Source organism: Bison bison, unplaced genomic scaffold (assembly GCF_000754665.1).
Source record: "Bison bison bison isolate TAMUID 2011002044 unplaced genomic scaffold, Bison_UMD1.0 scf7180017860731, whole genome shotgun sequence".
NCBI lineage: Eukaryota > Metazoa > Chordata > Mammalia > Artiodactyla > Bovidae > Bison > Bison bison.
Genome location: NW_011491303.1, coordinates 300,225 through 316,206, shown reverse-complemented (window position 1 = coordinate 316,206; position 15,982 = coordinate 300,225). Strand labels below are relative to the sequence as shown.

At 44.2% G+C, this 15,982-nt stretch overlaps 1 protein-coding gene across 7 annotated transcripts; it reads left to right on the top strand.

Moving 5' to 3' along the window:
• Window positions 1–498: 498 nt before the first annotated feature.
• LOC104982843 (butyrophilin subfamily 2 member A2-like) lies at window positions 499–15,637 on the top strand. 7 transcript variants are annotated; one of them, XM_010832291.1, is made up of 8 exons: window positions 499–975; window positions 1,575–1,702; window positions 2,488–2,835; window positions 5,837–6,118; window positions 7,394–7,615; window positions 8,016–8,036; window positions 8,136–8,162; window positions 10,204–15,637. In XM_010832291.1, the coding sequence occupies exons 2-8, from the start codon at window positions 1,612–1,614 to the stop codon at window positions 10,818–10,820; spliced, it is 1,608 nt and encodes a 535-aa protein (XP_010830593.1). In that variant the 5' UTR covers window positions 499–975; window positions 1,575–1,611; the 3' UTR covers window positions 10,821–15,637. The 7 variants fall into 7 exon arrangements, with proteins under 7 accessions (XP_010830593.1, XP_010830594.1, XP_010830595.1 ...); XM_010832292.1 differs by having other exon boundaries at window positions 499–1,115; window positions 2,512–2,835; XM_010832293.1 differs by having other exon boundaries at window positions 499–1,115; window positions 7,394–7,561.
• The last annotated feature ends 345 nt before the right edge of the window (window positions 15,638–15,982 follow it).

Genomic DNA, 15,982 nt, shown 5'->3' with positions numbered 1-15,982 from the left:
AGTAATGTCTCCGCTTTTGAATATGCTATCTAGGTTGGTCATAACTTTCCTTCCAAGGAGTAAGTGTCTTTTAATTTCATGGCTGCAGTCACCATCGGTTCCCCAAAAGCTGACTCTGAGTCAAGGACTTTGTGTCAGGTTGTCTGTTTGAGATGTAATCCCAAGAAACTGCAAGTTTGAAAATAAATAAGAAGAGAAAGCCAACTAAAAGAAAAATGACATAAAGGGTACATTAATCAGTTGGTTCTCATGTGGCAACGGGGCTCCATCCCATCTATCCAGCACTGCTGTTAAGTCACTTCAGTCGTGTCCAACTCTGCGTGACCCCATAGACGTCAGCCCAGCAGGCTCTCCTGCCCCTGGGATTCTCCAGGCAAGAAAACTGGAGTGGATTGCCATTTCCTTCTCCAATGCATGAAAGTGAAAAAGTGAAAGTGAAGTTGCTCAGTCCTGTCCGACTCTTAGCGACCCCATGGACTGCAGCCCACCAGACTCCTCCATCCATGGGATTTTCCAGGCAAGAGTACTGGAGTGGGGTGCCATTGCCTTCTCCGATCCAGCACTAAGAAATATGTGAAATTGAGATGTGCTATGCTGACATCATCACCTGCCCACACCCCAACCACTAAACACACACACATACATACACACATAAATGGGGAGGGTTCTCCTGGTGATTACAAGCAACACCAAAATCCTTGGGGAAGTATTAAGGCTTCAAAATAAAAAAGTATCACGCTTCTGAAAAAAAGAAAAAGAAATTATTAAAAGGCTTTGCACAGCTGTAAGATTTCAATTCCTGTACTGTTTCTGTGTGTTCTGCCCAGTAACTAGTGAGAAAGCAAGCTCAGGGATGCCATTGGCTGGCTGACCCACAGCCGGCTCTGAATCATTCATTGAAAATATTGTGACTTTGTGATCACCAGGTGGACCGGGCCCCGGGGCCCGCAAGCCCCACGCCGCCACTAACAAGAGGTGAAGAAAAGTTTTTTTCTCCCCTTTCCGAAGGGTGGTGAATATGCCCCTGGGCGGGTTTAGGGGGAAGAGGGACAGCCAGAAAATCATTATTTGAGCGGAGGGAGGAGAAAAGAAAACGCAGACGTTCATTCTAGAAGGTAAGAAGGGGAGGGGATGCGCGACCGCTCGGGGTGAGGCAAAGGGTGGGAGGCGGTAGATGGGAGGAACAAAACCCAATAAGGGGGGAAGCGAGGACCCGGGGAAGGGAGGCTTCCGGGGGCGAGGGTGGACTTATCTTGGCGTCTAGCCTGAATCGCTGGGAGAAAAGGGAGGGAGAGTTTGGAAGAGTATCAAGTGACGTCTGAAGAAACTCAACTCTGGCTAGAAAAGTGAGCCGAGGAGAGGGGAAAACTGCCTTCCAGATCGCTGTATTGTTGACATTCCATTCAGTGTTTAAAGGATCAATCTATCGGGAAATACTTAAACCGGGAGTCGAAGGGGGCGGCCCAAGAGAGAAGCTGGGGAGCTGATAATACCAACACGGGTTACAGGAAAGTATGACCTAGATCAGAACTATGGTGCCAAGTCTCCTTGGCTGATTCTCCACGTCTCTCTAGGTCTCCCGTCGGTGCCTCTCCGGGTGACTCCTCTTGGATGCTTATGGAGCCAGTTGCTTCTCTGTATTTTTCCCTGCCAGGCTTCCTTCTCTTCTTCCACCTCCTCAGCTCGTTTGCACCGATCTCAGGTAGGGGTGTACGCCACTAACTCCTATCAACTTCTCAGAAAGGAAAATCAACACTTAAGTCTGCAAAGGGTAAAGAAGGGCTGCAGTTGTGCTCACTCACCCTTTCATTCTGCACACAGTCATCATATGGATCACAGTCATCAGATGGATCCTAGGCGCACTCCAGTAGCAATCCAGTGAGAGCCAGAAAGCCAAGCTGTATATGTAACTTAAAAATCCTTAGTAGCTACATGTTAAAAAGGAAAAGGAAACCAACCGATGAAATGAACTTTCATAAAACATTTTAACTTCAAATAACCAAAGTATTATTATTTAAAATTTTAATTAATGTAAAATATGAACATAATGTAAATTATGAAATTTATTCTAAATTTTCAAAATTGTGTGTCTTTTACATTACAGCACATGCCAATCGGGACTAGCTAGTGGTGATCACACTGGACAGCTACAGTTTATATCCTATACCGCAGGCACTGTACTGGTTTGGGAAACAGAAGAAAACCTCTGTGAGCTCAGGGTTCATGAGGGGTGATCAGCGTAGGCTTCTCAATGTGTTGTTCATGAAGCATTAGTACCCCCGCTAGACACACCTACTAGGTGTTTTTTGTTTTGTTTTGTTTTTTACTACCGACCAGCCATATCCCTTCGCCCCCAGAATCCTCAGCCCAGGAAGCCCCTATGGCCTTAGAGAGAACATGTCTGTCCCCTGGAACACCCAGTTCCTTTGCTGTCTCAGAGAGTTGATGGCTGGTGCCCTTGTCTGAGTCTACCGCTTTGTGTAACAGTCCAGTTTACTGTCCTGGGACCAGCTTATCCAATCCTGGCCGTGGTGGGAGAAGACGCCACGTTACGCTGCCACCTGTCACCTGAGATAAACGCTGAGGATATGGAGGTGCGATGGTTCCGGACGCAGTTTTCCCCTGCGGTGTTCGTGTACAAGGGCAGGAGGGAGAGAACAGACGAGCAGATGGAGCAATACCGGGGAAGAATAACTTTTGTGAGCGAAGCCATCAGCGAGGGGAGCGTGGGGCTGATCATACACAACGTCACCGCCCACGAAAACGGCATCTACTGCTGTTATTTTCAAGAAGGCAGATCTTACGATGAGGCCATCATGCACCTAACAGTGACAGGTGCGTGCTTTCGTTTTGTGAGGTTGCTTTTTCACAGCCTGACTCTTGAGGAAAGTTTTTCTCTTCACTCCAGGCCCCCTGCAGATCAGGGGAGTTTGTGCCTAGAATTCCCAGTAAACAGGGAGGGTGGCTTTCCCCTCCTCAAGGACTCAATGGGTTTGCTCTGCTACTGTGGGTATCAGCTCTTGAGACACACACAACTGTCATCTTGAGCAGGGGCGAATGCTTAGTCCCTACAGATTATCCTTATGCCTACTTCTGAGAAATCTCTAAGCATATTTCTCAGTAACATGTTTTAGAATTAGACATTTTTATTGTTAAATAGAATTTGTTGTTGCTTAGTCCCTGTGTTGTGTCCAACTCCTTGTGACCCCATGATCTGTATCCTGCCAGGCTTCTCTGTCCATGGGATTTCCAAGGCAAGAATACTGGAGTGGGTTGTGATTTCCTTCTCCAGGGAACCGTCCCAACCCAGGGATCAAACCTGCGTCTCCTGAATTGCAGATAGATTCTTTATCACTGAACCACCTGGGAAGGCCCATTAAACAGAGTACTCGTGCAGAAAAACTAGTAGAACATTAATGTACAGATTACTGAATTATTATGAGCTACAACCACTCCTCATATCAACAGATAGGATGCTGCCTTCTACTGACAGTGTCAGTTTGCTAGGGCTGCCATGACAAAAGGCCACGGACTCTGCAGCTTAAATAACAGAAATGTGTTTGCTCATAGTTCTGGAGGTTGTTAAATCCAAGATCAAGCTGTCAGCAGGTTTGGTTTCTCCTGCAGCCTCTCTCCTTGGCCTGCAGGTGGCTACCCTGGTCTTCCATCTGGGTCCTAATGTGGCCTTTGCTCTATGGGTGTGCATTTCTTGTATCTCTGTGTGTCCTAATCTCTTTTTATAAGGACTCCAGCAGATTGGATCAGGGCCCACCCTAACAGCCTCACATTGACTTAATTACATCTTTAAAAGCCCTGTCTCCAAATACAGTCACGTTCTAAGGGACTGGAGATTAGGGATGCAGCATAAAAATTTTGCAGGGACACAGTTCAATCCATAACATGCCGTTTCTCAAAATGCCCAGCTGAGACAGGTTCCTAGGAGTAAAATGAGAAATAATGAGAAAACATTTAAATATTTTGAGAATATTAAATATTTAATATTAAAAATATAATGAGAAATATTTATCTTCATCCTTAATAGATACTACACATTTGTTTTGCAAAGTGTTTGTACCAATATACACTCTCACCGATCGTATAGGATGCTCCACACCTTTTTCATTAAGTCCAAAGAGAAGTTTTTCACATGTGACTTCAATCTATTTTTTCCTTTCTAGTAAGTTATTTTCCATGACTGTGAGGATCAAACACCATTCTTGACGCTTTTCACTTCCTCTCCCTTCCCTGCTTTTTTCCTTGGGACATATCACCATCTTACAGAGTATGCATTTTACTTATTTATCCAGATTACTGTGTCTCTTCCACTAAAATGTAGTTTTCATAAAGGGTTGTTTTCTCTTTTGTTCTTGCTGTATTCACATCTTTAGAACTGAACCTGAAGCATAACAGATGCTCAGTAAATATTATCGACGGAATAAATGAATCTGCTCCGTAAAGCTGTAAGTGGTCATCACATCGTACCTGAGCTATCTCTATTCTAAGCCTGAGATCTATTTTATTTTTCATCTTTTCCCATGAGCCTCTTACCAGTCCATGCTTTTAATTATCTTTGACATATGCTTTAGTCAGGATTGTTGAGCTTATGCTCTGGTCTAAGCAGCCCTCAAATCCTAGTAGGTTAAATCAACAAAAATCTATTTCTGACACATGAAGTATATCCTTCATGAGTCTGGTGGGGCTCTACTTCATATAGACCTGCCTGGAACTTTATGGTTCACCTTGGCAGAGGGAAAGAGAGCTTGGCAAATTATGGTAAACATGAACCTGGCCTGGCCTATCCCACTCTGAATTGAGTCGTTGGACAATTTTTTGTTTGTTTTACTGTTTTTTTGGTTTGGTTAATTGGCTGGCTGGTTTTGTCCTTCGATCTGTTGTCTCATACTTGCCTTTACTGAATCCCCCTGAAATGTTTTGTAGGATTTCTTCCCAAGTTGTTGAGGTCTTTTGAATCTTATCCCACTTCAGAGTTTCCATGCCAGCCTTTCAATCCGCAACTAGTTGTTTTTTTTATTTTCCATCTTGAAAAGACCAAATTGAGGAAGAATCACTAAGACTTAAGTGAGGTTTAATTTTGTCTTTGGTATAATTTGTGGAAGGTAAATATCTCTAAATTGGGGCGTAAAGCCTGACTTTGCACACTAGCTCTGTCAATTCTAAAAACCAACACCTCCTTTTGATTATCAGATAGCTGTGGTGATGAGAAGCCCTAAACCAGGAGAAGGGAGACAGTGCCTTCAAGTCAAAAAGTTTCTTAAAATTCTGCCAGCCTGGCAGGTTTCTGTCCTTATTATATTGAACTTAAAACTCCAAGAAGCCAGAGCTGCTGAGAAGTCCTCTCAGGGCAGAAAGTGAAAGCCTAGACCTGTTTGTTTCTGATCAGAGTGGACACACCCATCCAGAAGTGAGAAAATTAAAATCTCTAGCTGAATGAATCAGTCAACAAACATTTATTAGGAGACAGATAGATGCTTGCTCCTGTGATGGAGTCCGTAGGGAGAGCCCAAAGAAGAGTGCAATGTAAGCATTTCCCCTCTTAGAGATCTCACTTTTTTTTTTTTTCAACATGTTGGCCTCCTGGTATTCTCCAAAATCAAGGTTTTCTTCCTTCCTTTTCTCCTTACTGTCTTCTTCCTTCCTTCTTCCATCCCTCCCTCTTTCTCCCTTCACAGAAGAGAGTGCATGAATGTGCCTAATAGTTTTTTCTGGACACCAGCCTCTTGCTTTCTTGCCTCTTCATCACCCAGAGCTGCTTTCCTAATACACTTTTGCTAAGACACTATTACCTCTGTTACAGAGCCCTGGTCTCTCTCCCCAGGCCTGGGCTCTAAACCCGTTATTGAAATGAAGAGCCCCGAGGATGGAGGTATCAGGCTGGAGTGTACATCTGCAGGGTGGTACCCAAAGCCCCACGCTGTGTGGAGGGGCCCTCATGGTGAGACAATGCCCCCCCTGGAAGAGGCTTACTCTGTGAGTGCAGATGGGCTCTTCCTGGTCACCATGGCTGTGATCATCAGGGACCATTCAGTGAGGAACATGTCCTGCTCTGTCAGCAACACCCTGCTCGACCAGGAGAAGGAAACTGTGATTTTCATTCCAGGTTAGTTCCCTGCTCTCTGGAGGCTCATTTCTTTCTTTCTTTCGTTTTTTTCTTCCTGGAGGCTCAATTCATGGAGGCCGGTTGCTCAGCAGACAGATTGGAGCCCAGCAGGAGGATGGGGAGGTAGGGCCATGGGGTAGAAGGATCCTGAGCCCTGAAGAGCTGGAAGCTACAGCTGAGCTGAGGCCTCTCCTTGTCATAAGAGGAAAATCAAATTGTCTCAAAACACAGGGGTAGAAAGCCTCCTTAAGGGTAAATCTGATAGTTGTTTGATCATGGTCCTTATCCTGCAGCAATTTGCAAACATTTAGAACAGTCCTAAAACAATGGACGGTGGTGTGGGTGGGTGTTGTCTGCTGAAGCCCTCCCTTCCTCCCCATGATATTTCCCAAGGGACAGTGTTCAAGAAAGTCTGTCTATAGACATTCATAAATGCATTAAAGAAGTACTAAACAAGTATCTCATATGCTCAAGGTACTGTTCTCGAAATCGAAGATAAATCAGTGAACAAAATACAAGAAGATGCCTGCGCTCGTGGGTCTCACATTCTAGAACAGCAGAGGACAATAAGTGAAATCATTAATTAAAACAAGGAGTGAAGTAATTAAACTGTGGACTGTATCAGATAGTGATAAGTATTGTAGAAAAATATTATATTTAAACTCCTGAGGCAGTTTATCTGGCAGTTTTCAAAGACCCCTTAAGATGCAGATATGATTGGAATGAATTGAAGCCAGGGAGAGTTGGAGGAGACGAATCCAGAGAGGCCATAGGTCTGGATTGTATGGGGCAGTGTAGGCCACAAATGAACTTTGGCTTTTAATCTCAATAAGATAGGAAACATGTAAGGTTTTGAACAAAGAAATAACATGATCTCACTTAGGCTGCTGTGCTGAGGACAGACAGCAGAAGGGCAGAAGGTATGGACAGAAGCAGGGAGGAGGGTATTGTAATGTTCCAGGCAAGAAGGGATGGTGGCTTATATCACACAGTGGCTGTGCTGATTCTATATGGCTGGTTAGCTTTTAGTCAGCCTTGTCCCACCCATGGTGACTCAACGTGTTACTTGCTTTTTTGTCTGCTGAGCCCCCAATCCTGGCAATTACTGTGGGGTGAGCCAGTGCAAAGTCGAAGTTTGTTTCCCTAGCTGGGGTTTCTCAGAGAGAAGCTGGTGGAGCAGGGACCTGAGAGAGCTCTTCAGATCTGTGCCCTGAGGGGCTCTCATTCTGGAGCTCCTTTTTCTCACTAAATAGGATTTTGGGGCTCCCTTTTCAGAATCCTTTATTCCCAGAACATCTCCCTGGATGGTGGCCCTGGCGGTCATCCTGCCCTCTCTGCTTCTCCTCATTGCTGGGAGCATCTATCTCATCAAGAAACTCCATCTGGGAAAAAAGATTCTGTCCATGCAAAAAGAGGCTGAAAATGAAGAGAAAGAAATTGCACGTAAGGAACTGGGGAAAGAACGTGTGGAAAAAGAGAAAGAATGCCAAACAAAAGGTAAAAGAGTAGGAGGACAGTTCACTGTCACACAACTCGGCCAGCTAAAAGCCTGGGAAACAGAGAGGGCATGAATAAAAGCAGCACCAAGGGCTTGGAACTCGCACATCCTAGTAATGAATCCCTCAGACCTGACTTTCTTCCACTCTGCAAATGCTGCATCCATTCACCTGGCTACATGTAGCCCTATCTTGTTGGACAAAAGCAAATCTAAATAAGTACTGATAGTATCGAGCCACCTGATCATATATCATTTCTGGTATCTTGACAGTTCCCTAGGCAGTGTGGGAGGAGGGTGGTGGTATTCACAGAAAAGATCAACTTTTCATTATTTAAGACAAACTCAGACTTTCTTAGTTCTTCTCTTAAAGACATTCATTTGTTTCTATTTCCTTTTCAGAGCAACTTCAAGAAGAATTGCGTAAGTTTAACATTTCCTAAACTATTCCCTGCATGATTTGTATTCTGCTCTCTTAGCCATTATCTCATGAAGCTCATCCCTCTGCCTGTCCCATTGCAGGATGGAGAAGAAACCTCTTACATGCGGGTGAGCGCCTCTAACATTCCCTGAGATCCTGAGCTTTCTCCCCACCAGGCAGCCAACACGACACATTAGAGGAGCAAGGGGGCCCAAGGCTGGCTGGGGAAGCAGGAGCCTGGCTTAGTGCACTAGCAGGATCCCACCCAGTGCTGGATTCTACCTCTGCTGTCAGAGACACTCCACAGGTCTTAACGAATTCTATAGTTTACTCCTGACCATTCTTTCTTTTTTAGAATAATTTCACCCATGATCCGGAGAAGGCAATGGCACTCCACTCCAGTACCCTTGCCTGGACAATCCCATGGACAGAGGAGCCTGGTGGGCTACAGTCCATGGGGTTGCTATGAGTCAGACACGACTGAGCAACTTCACTTTCACTTTTCACTTTCATGCACTGGAGAAGGAAATGGCAACCCACTCCAGTATTCTTGCCTGGAGAAGTCCAGGGACAGGGGAGCCTAGTGGGCTGCTGTCTATGGGGTTGCACAGAGTCAGACACGACTGAAGGAACTTAGCAGCAGCAGCAGCATCCATGATCACCAAAGGTCTACCATACATAGTGAGTGAGGGAAGTCACTCAGTTTTGTTTGGCTCTTTGCGATCCCATGGGCATAGCCCGCCAGGCTCCTCTGTCCGTGGAATTTTCCAGGCAAGAATACTGGAGGGGGTTGCCATTTCCTTCTCCAAGGGATCTTCCCAACCCAGAGATCGAACCCAGGTCTCCCGCGTTGCGGGCAGATTCTTTACTGTCTGAGCCACCAAAGAAGCATAAACACTCAAGCTGCCAAAACCTAGGAAACCACACATAGTAGAGCCCCCCAAAAGTTACATTTTAGTAGCCGTTGTTCTTTGAGTCCTGATTAATTTGAAAGAAGACAATACTGGCTTAGCTGTCTTTAACGTGGGAGATGGTATATAGACTACACAGTGGAAGAGCCGTGTGTGGGAAAGGCAATGAAGTTCCCAGGCCTGGCTCAGGGGTGTGTAGAGGCCAGAAATGCCTTCCTGCTCCAAGAGAGCACTGATATTCTGTGTATAGGGGAGGGGATGTGGGCAAGAGGGAAAGTACAGGGTCCAATGACCTGGTCCTAGTAAGCACTTTTGAGTTTTATGATTTGTCACCTTCTGCTCAAGAGCATCAAAGAATCCAGCCTTTGCTGGATCCCACAGCACTCAGACATTTCCTCTTTCAAATTTCAAAATTATCACCGTTAGACATATAAATTTGGAGAAAGAAAAAAATCATTTTAACACAGTTGTTTTGTATTAGATGGAGACTGACTAATAGTAACTGCCAAAAAGTAACTGCAGAGACGGCTGCAGAATGTCAGGGGTCTGAAACATTTCTTATATCTGACAGGTCATAACTGTAGTCATCACACCCATGTTATTAAAGCAAAATGGATGGATATAGTTTCCCCTACCTTTTGCCCTCAGGCAGCAGGATGACTTTGGGGGAGATTATCTTCCTTTTTTAGCTTCTGAAGGGTGCTGTTGTTAGTCATTTAAATCAGTTGTCAGCGGGTTAAACCAGTAGGACACAGAGGACCGTGTAGGGACCCTTTATCACCCTTATCTGTATAGGGAAAAAATCAGCCTTACTTGCTTAATTGGGGGAGGGGAAGAGGATGGATTCTCTTTGCTAGTTTAAGCCAAGTGGGAAACTTTATTCTAACTTGAGCCCCAGAGATCATATATCTTGAATAGAAAAGCTGACAGATCTGAGAACTTTGAGAGAAAGTGGAGCCATTCATTTCAGCTCATTGGCTGAACTTTCTGTATTTCTTAGAGCCCCAGTCCTCCTCTACCCGTGGCAGCGCTCCTGCCACTCAAGAGAGAGAAGTGCAGACTCAGTAATTCAGTTCTATCTGTGAGCTGCCTGGGATCTGGGATCAAGGGGCTTTCATGGAAAAGACTGTTACCCAGGGGATTCTCCCCATGCTTTCTGGGATCTCTCAGGGGACCAGGAGTCAGGTCCTGGTCTCAGGATCTCAGGATCTCACAGTTTTGTGAGATCCCAGGCCTAACCCTGAGATTTCCTCTGCAGCTGATGTGGTCCTGGACCCAGACACTGCTCATCCTGAGCTCTTCCTGTCAGAGGACAGGAGAAGTGTGAGAAGGGGCCCTTCCAGGCAGAGCGTGCCTGACAACCCGGAGAGATTCGACTGTCGGCCTTGTGTCCTGGGCCTGGAGAGCTACTCCTTAGGGAGACATTACTGGGAGGTGGAAGTCAAAAACGTGATGGTGTGGGCTGTGGGGGTTTGTAGAGACAACGTTGAGAGGAAAGGGGAGGCCCTCCTAGTTCCTCAGAACGGCTTCTGGACCCTGGATATGTTTGAGAACCAATACCGTGCCCTCTCCTCCCCAGAGAAGATTCTTCCCCTGAAAGAGCGCCTTCACCGGGTGGGCGTCTTCCTGGACTATGAAGCTGGAGATGTGTCCTTCTATAACATGAAGGACAGGTCACATATCTACACATGTCCCCGTTCACCCTTCTCTGGACCCCTGAGGCCCTTCTTCAGGCTGGGGTCCGATGACAGCCCCCTCTGTATCTGTCCATCTTTTAGAGGGGCCCAGGGGGTCACAGTGCCTGAGGGGGGCCTGGTCCTTCACAGGGCAGAGACCCACCACAACCACCAATTCCCTGGTCTCAGAGCCAGGTAGGGAAACCCAGGCCACCTCTACTACAGCACCGCCTGGAGGAATACTACCCTCCTTCCTTCTGGTCACAGGAGAATCTCCCCCGGGGTTCCCCCGGACATGTCTTCAAGCCCCAGAGTGTGTGTCTCCCTCATTAGGCTATTGCTTTAGTAACTTGTTGCATGTAACCATGGGGCATGCAACACTAAGTCTCAGGAACACTAAGTGCTGCCACATGGCTCCCAACCAACAAGTAAGTGTGAGAAAGTGACAGGCAGAGAACCAGCTGCTTTAACATCGGATGACACATTCAGCCCGAGACTGGAATTGACATCAGATACTGTGGATCTGGGGATTCCCTAATAGCTCAGTTGGTAAAAAAAAAATCCACCTGCAATCTGCTGGAGAAGGGATAGGCTACCCATTCCAGTATTCTTTGGCTTCCCTTGTGGCTCAGCTGGTAAAGAATCTACCCGCAATGTGGGAGACCTGGGTTTGATCCTGGGGTTGGGAAAATCCCCTGAAGAAGGGAAAGGCTCCCCACTCCAGTATTCTGGCCTGGAGAATTCCATGGACTGTAAAGTCCACGGGGTCACAAAGAATCGGACACGACTGAGCGACTTGCACTTGCACTTTCACTGTGGATCTGGGGCAAGGACAATGGGACATACTGAGATGTAAGAAGGGCAGGGAGCCAGAAATGGAGGTCAGAGATGGAGGAAGTAAGACAGAAGGTCCATTTCTAACCCACCCCCAGGATTTCCAGAGCACACAATAAAGCTCCACAGGCCTAGATTCAGGATGATCTAGGATGAAGGAGAATGAAGGACGAGGATGCATCTGGGCCTGGCCTGGCCTGGCTCAGGTATCCCTACAATAAACAAGGCGTCAATACTTTGTTATTGGTTGTGGCCTAAGGTTTAAGGTCCCAGATGAGCAGATAAGCATTGGACCAAGTGGATCTCAAAGTTCAGGTTCAGTGAGGAGAGCAGTGCTTTCCAACTTTTTGGCCTCAGGATGCATTTAGACACGTAAAAATTATTGAGGACAGAAAAGTGCTTTTGCTCATTTGAATTATATCTATCAATATGTGTGGCATTAGAGATTAAACTGAGAAATTTTTTAATGTATTTATTAACTTATATTAAAAAAGGAACAAGTCAATTATAGGTTAATATGTAAAACATGTTTCAGGAATGATCACTATCTGTTGTCTCCAATATAAAATAAAGTTTATTGCGAAGTGTGGTATTTTTTAATGTTTTTGAAAATCTAATGTCTGGCTCCTAGAAGGTAGCTAGATCCTCACCATCTGCCTCTGTATTCAATGCTGGAATCACAGGTCATGGAGGCTCTAGAAAGCATTATCTACACTACTGAGAGAATGAGAGGAAAAATGACAAATAATATCTTATTATTATTATGGAACAATATTAACTTTGTAGACTCAAAATGTAACAGAGATGCCCCCCCCTCAAAAAAAAATCTGTGAAACATCCTTTGAGAAGCAGGATAAAGGCTCCTGGAATTGAGTCAGGCATTTAAAATTATGGCATAAATGGTAGTATTGGACTTTATGTAATTCGGCCATCCAATTGTAAAACTTGGCTGAAAAATTTAAAAGATAGTTAAAAAGTTCAAAATTGTATTACTGCAGTTCCTACAGTAAACAAGGTGTCACGATGGACACGTTCTAGAAAATATCTGAAACATTGAACTCGGTGATTTGTTGAGATGGAAAACTGGTTTATTAATGTGCATGTGTTTTATTTTTGGTGCTGTTGACATGATAACATTTGAGCAGTTTTAACTAAAAGCACCAGACTGTAAGTTAGGAAATAAGTGCTACTAATACCTGCCTGTATTAATCTTAGAAAAATTACAGCTTTTCAGTGTTTTGGATTCCATAAAATAAGACTTTGCGTGGGTTTGCATATCTTTTATTATAGTTTGTAAAACACTTTTATTTATTCAGTATCCTTGCTTTCTCATAAGAAATGTACTAATCCCCATTTCACAGTGAAATAGTGTGGTCTAGCAAGTTAAAGTGATTTTTGTTGTTATTTAAGGAAAATAGAGTTTTCATTCTTACTTTTTAAAAAAATTGTCTCATCTTTAAGGCAGCTTCTAAACATAAAATTTAGATGTTTTAAGTATTTATTGAAACTAAGCATGAACCCAATGCTCTGCTAATCACTGTATAAAATAGCATAGAACTCAGCTCCCAGCTTCCTTTACTCAATCTTTCATTCATATATTTATTTATTCATTCATTCTCAAGAAATTTATCACCTTTAATGTATTGATCATGTGCAGTCTGTTGTGCCATGAAAGAAATAAACAGGATGATATTATAGAGAAGAATGGGTGGGAGCTAAGGAGGGCTACTTTAGGTAGAAAATTAGATGGTAAAGTTAAGGAGGGCTTCCTGGAGGAAGTGATGGGTCTTCTGAGACTTGAGGACTAAGAAAGATTCCCAAGCGGCAGGAATCTTGTGCCTACAAGCCCCAAAACAGAAATAAACTAACTAGTTAAAGGACATAACCCCCTACTGTCAGAGCAAAGACTGAGAATGGGACAAACAAGTAGAAAGAAGACAGACTCCCTGGGGCCTCATAGCAAAGTGCTGAGAATCAAACTGAAGCAGAATCTTACGGAAAACCAAAGCTCAAGTGAACAGAAAATGTCTGGAGTCACCCGAGTGTTATTATTGCCTCTTCCTAAAAGGATTACTTTTTTTTTTTTGGTCACACTGCACAGGTTGCAAAACACAGAGTCCTAACCACTGGACCACCAGGGAGGTCCCAGATTACTAATTCTTAACAGCATGGGGAATTAAATTTTCCAGAATTTCCTTCTTTCTGGATTTGGGGCCTGGGAGGGAGGTGGAGTAGAGTATGGAGAAAAGGGGAATGGCCTCCAGGGACTTTTCCCCTTCATTGAATGTCACGAGTCGGGCCCCTTATAATGATTCCAGCACCCTCAGGGGCTGAGAGCCACAGTGTCTGTGACTCCCATCTGCCCTCTTGGCTCTGACTGTGGCTTGGATTCAACCCCAAAATGTCGGGTGACTCCCGACATTTTCTGTTCAACTTCAAAGAATTCTGAATCAAGACCTTGTAGTGGAAGTTTTTCAGATTTTTGGCATCTTAGTTTAATTAAAGAGAGACTTTGAAAAAAATTAATATTGGAGTAATAGCTGATTAACAATGTTGTGACAGTTTCAGGTGTACAGCAAAGTGACTCGATTATACATATCAAAGAGGGACTTTAGTCTTTTACCTCGGATGGACTGGGAGTTATCATCAGTGATTATTGGGTAATAGTTTCTTCAGTGGTTAATCTTATTCCCCTTGGATCCCCATGTTGGAGAGAGTGGGCTGGGCCAAGGAGGGAGGTGTGGTGGGGAGATTGGAAGTTAGGTCTTCTTGGCACATTCTACCATTATAGGAAGTTTTCTCAGCTTAAGGGAAAGTGAAACTTACGTATCTCTGGACTCATGGAGAGCTTTCCTTAATCACATAACTATTTACACAGGCTCGATGGGAAACAGCCAGGCACATTGCTGCCAGGCTGGTTCACAGGATCATTCTTTTTTCTCCCCAGTCTCCCTGATGCTTGGCTCTAAATCAACCCTTTCATACCATAAAACGCAAGGTATGTGTATAATTATCCCAGACCTTTTAATTACAGTTACTATTAATAATCAAGCTTAGAGGACTTTGATATTAGTGACATAAGTAATCTGACACAGATAAGGTATATGTACAATTATCAGTAAATAAGCTAACATTTATAATCCAAGCAGTCTCTTGGGACTATGAATCAGCACACATGCAGCTTATTCTTACATCCATCTAACAATCATTGACTGTTGGCCATGAGCCAACCACTGTCTAGGCTTTGATGAAAAATAACAGTAATCAAGACAGGTGTCATGCATGGAGTACTGTCAACCAGGGAGCACACCCAAGTTTCAATGGCCATACTTTCTACTGAGCTTTCATTATGTAGCCTTGACTGATCGAATCACGGACCACATAGTGATTGAACTCCTTCTCCAGCCCCTCTCTCTTCCTGAGTCAAGCTGACCACAAAAATCTCAAATCCTCAATCCCCTTGGCACATGATTGGACTTTCTGTTTTGCTGACTCACCATCTCATTAGAATAAACTATCAGGTTCAGTCCAGTGAGCTCACCAGGAATAATACAACACTTTTAATACTCAGGAAATTCCAAGGGTTTAGGTTATTTCCCAGGAGACTAGACAAAGGCCAGACTCCTCACTACACAATTTGAAAAACAATATCAAGGAGAAAGGACTAGGGTGCAGTTGGATTTGGGCTACTACCAGAATAGAAAGATCAGAGCACCAAAGGATGGTAGGGAAAAGTGTGGACAGGTCAGAGAAATAGGGAGAGCAAATGCAGTGTGGACTCTTGAGGTAGCAAAAGGAGTTTGTGTTTTCTTTTAACTATAATTGGAAACTATTATTGTAAACAAGGAAGTAACAGAACAATTTCTGGTAATTCCCTGGTGGCCCAGTGGTTAGGTTTCTGCATTTTCACTGCTGAGGATGAGTTCAATTCGAGGTGGGCAAAATAAGACCATGCAGGGTGAGGCAAAAAAAAAAAGAAAGAAAGAATTTCCTTTTAAAAGAGAAAAATAGAAAACTTTGAAGATGTTATACTAATGAACTTGATGTTAGAGAAATGGGTAGCCTCTAGAAGCTAGTGTTGGGCACACTATTCCAAAACACAGCACCTTGGCATATAGAATATCTTAAAGCTCAACATTCAGAAAACGAAGATCATGGCATCCGGTCCCATCACTTCATGGGAAATAGATGGGGAAACAGTGGCAGACTTTATTTTTTTGGGCTCCAAAATCACTGCAGATGGTGACTGCAGCCATGAAATTAAAAGATGCTTACTCCTCGGAAGGAAAGTTATGACCAACCTAGATAGCATATTCAAAAGCAGAGACATTACTTTGCCAACAAAAGTCCATCTAGTCAAAGCTATGGTTTTTCCAGTAGTCATATATGGATGTGAGAGTTGGACTATAAAGAAAGCTAAGCATCAAAGAATTGATGCTTTTGAACTGTGGTGTTGGAGAAGATTCTTGAGAGTCCCTTGGACTGCAGGGAAATCCAACCAGTCCATTCTGAAGGAGATCAGCCCTG

What these genes read in the sequence shown, in the direction of transcription:
- LOC104982843 (XM_010832291.1), top strand. Translation starts at nt 1,612, where the DNA reads ATGCTTATGGAGCCAGTTGCTTCTCTGTATTTTTCCCTGCCAGGCTTC. An exon ending in CTCGTTTGCACCGATCTCAG is followed by an intron (nt 1,703 to 2,487) that starts GTAGGGGTGTAC and finishes TTTGTGTAACAG; the next exon opens with TCCAGTTTACTGTCCTGGGA. An exon ending in AAGAAACCTCTTACATGCGG is followed by an intron (nt 8,163 to 10,203) that starts GTGAGCGCCTCT and finishes TTTCCTCTGCAG; the next exon opens with CTGATGTGGTCCTGGACCCA.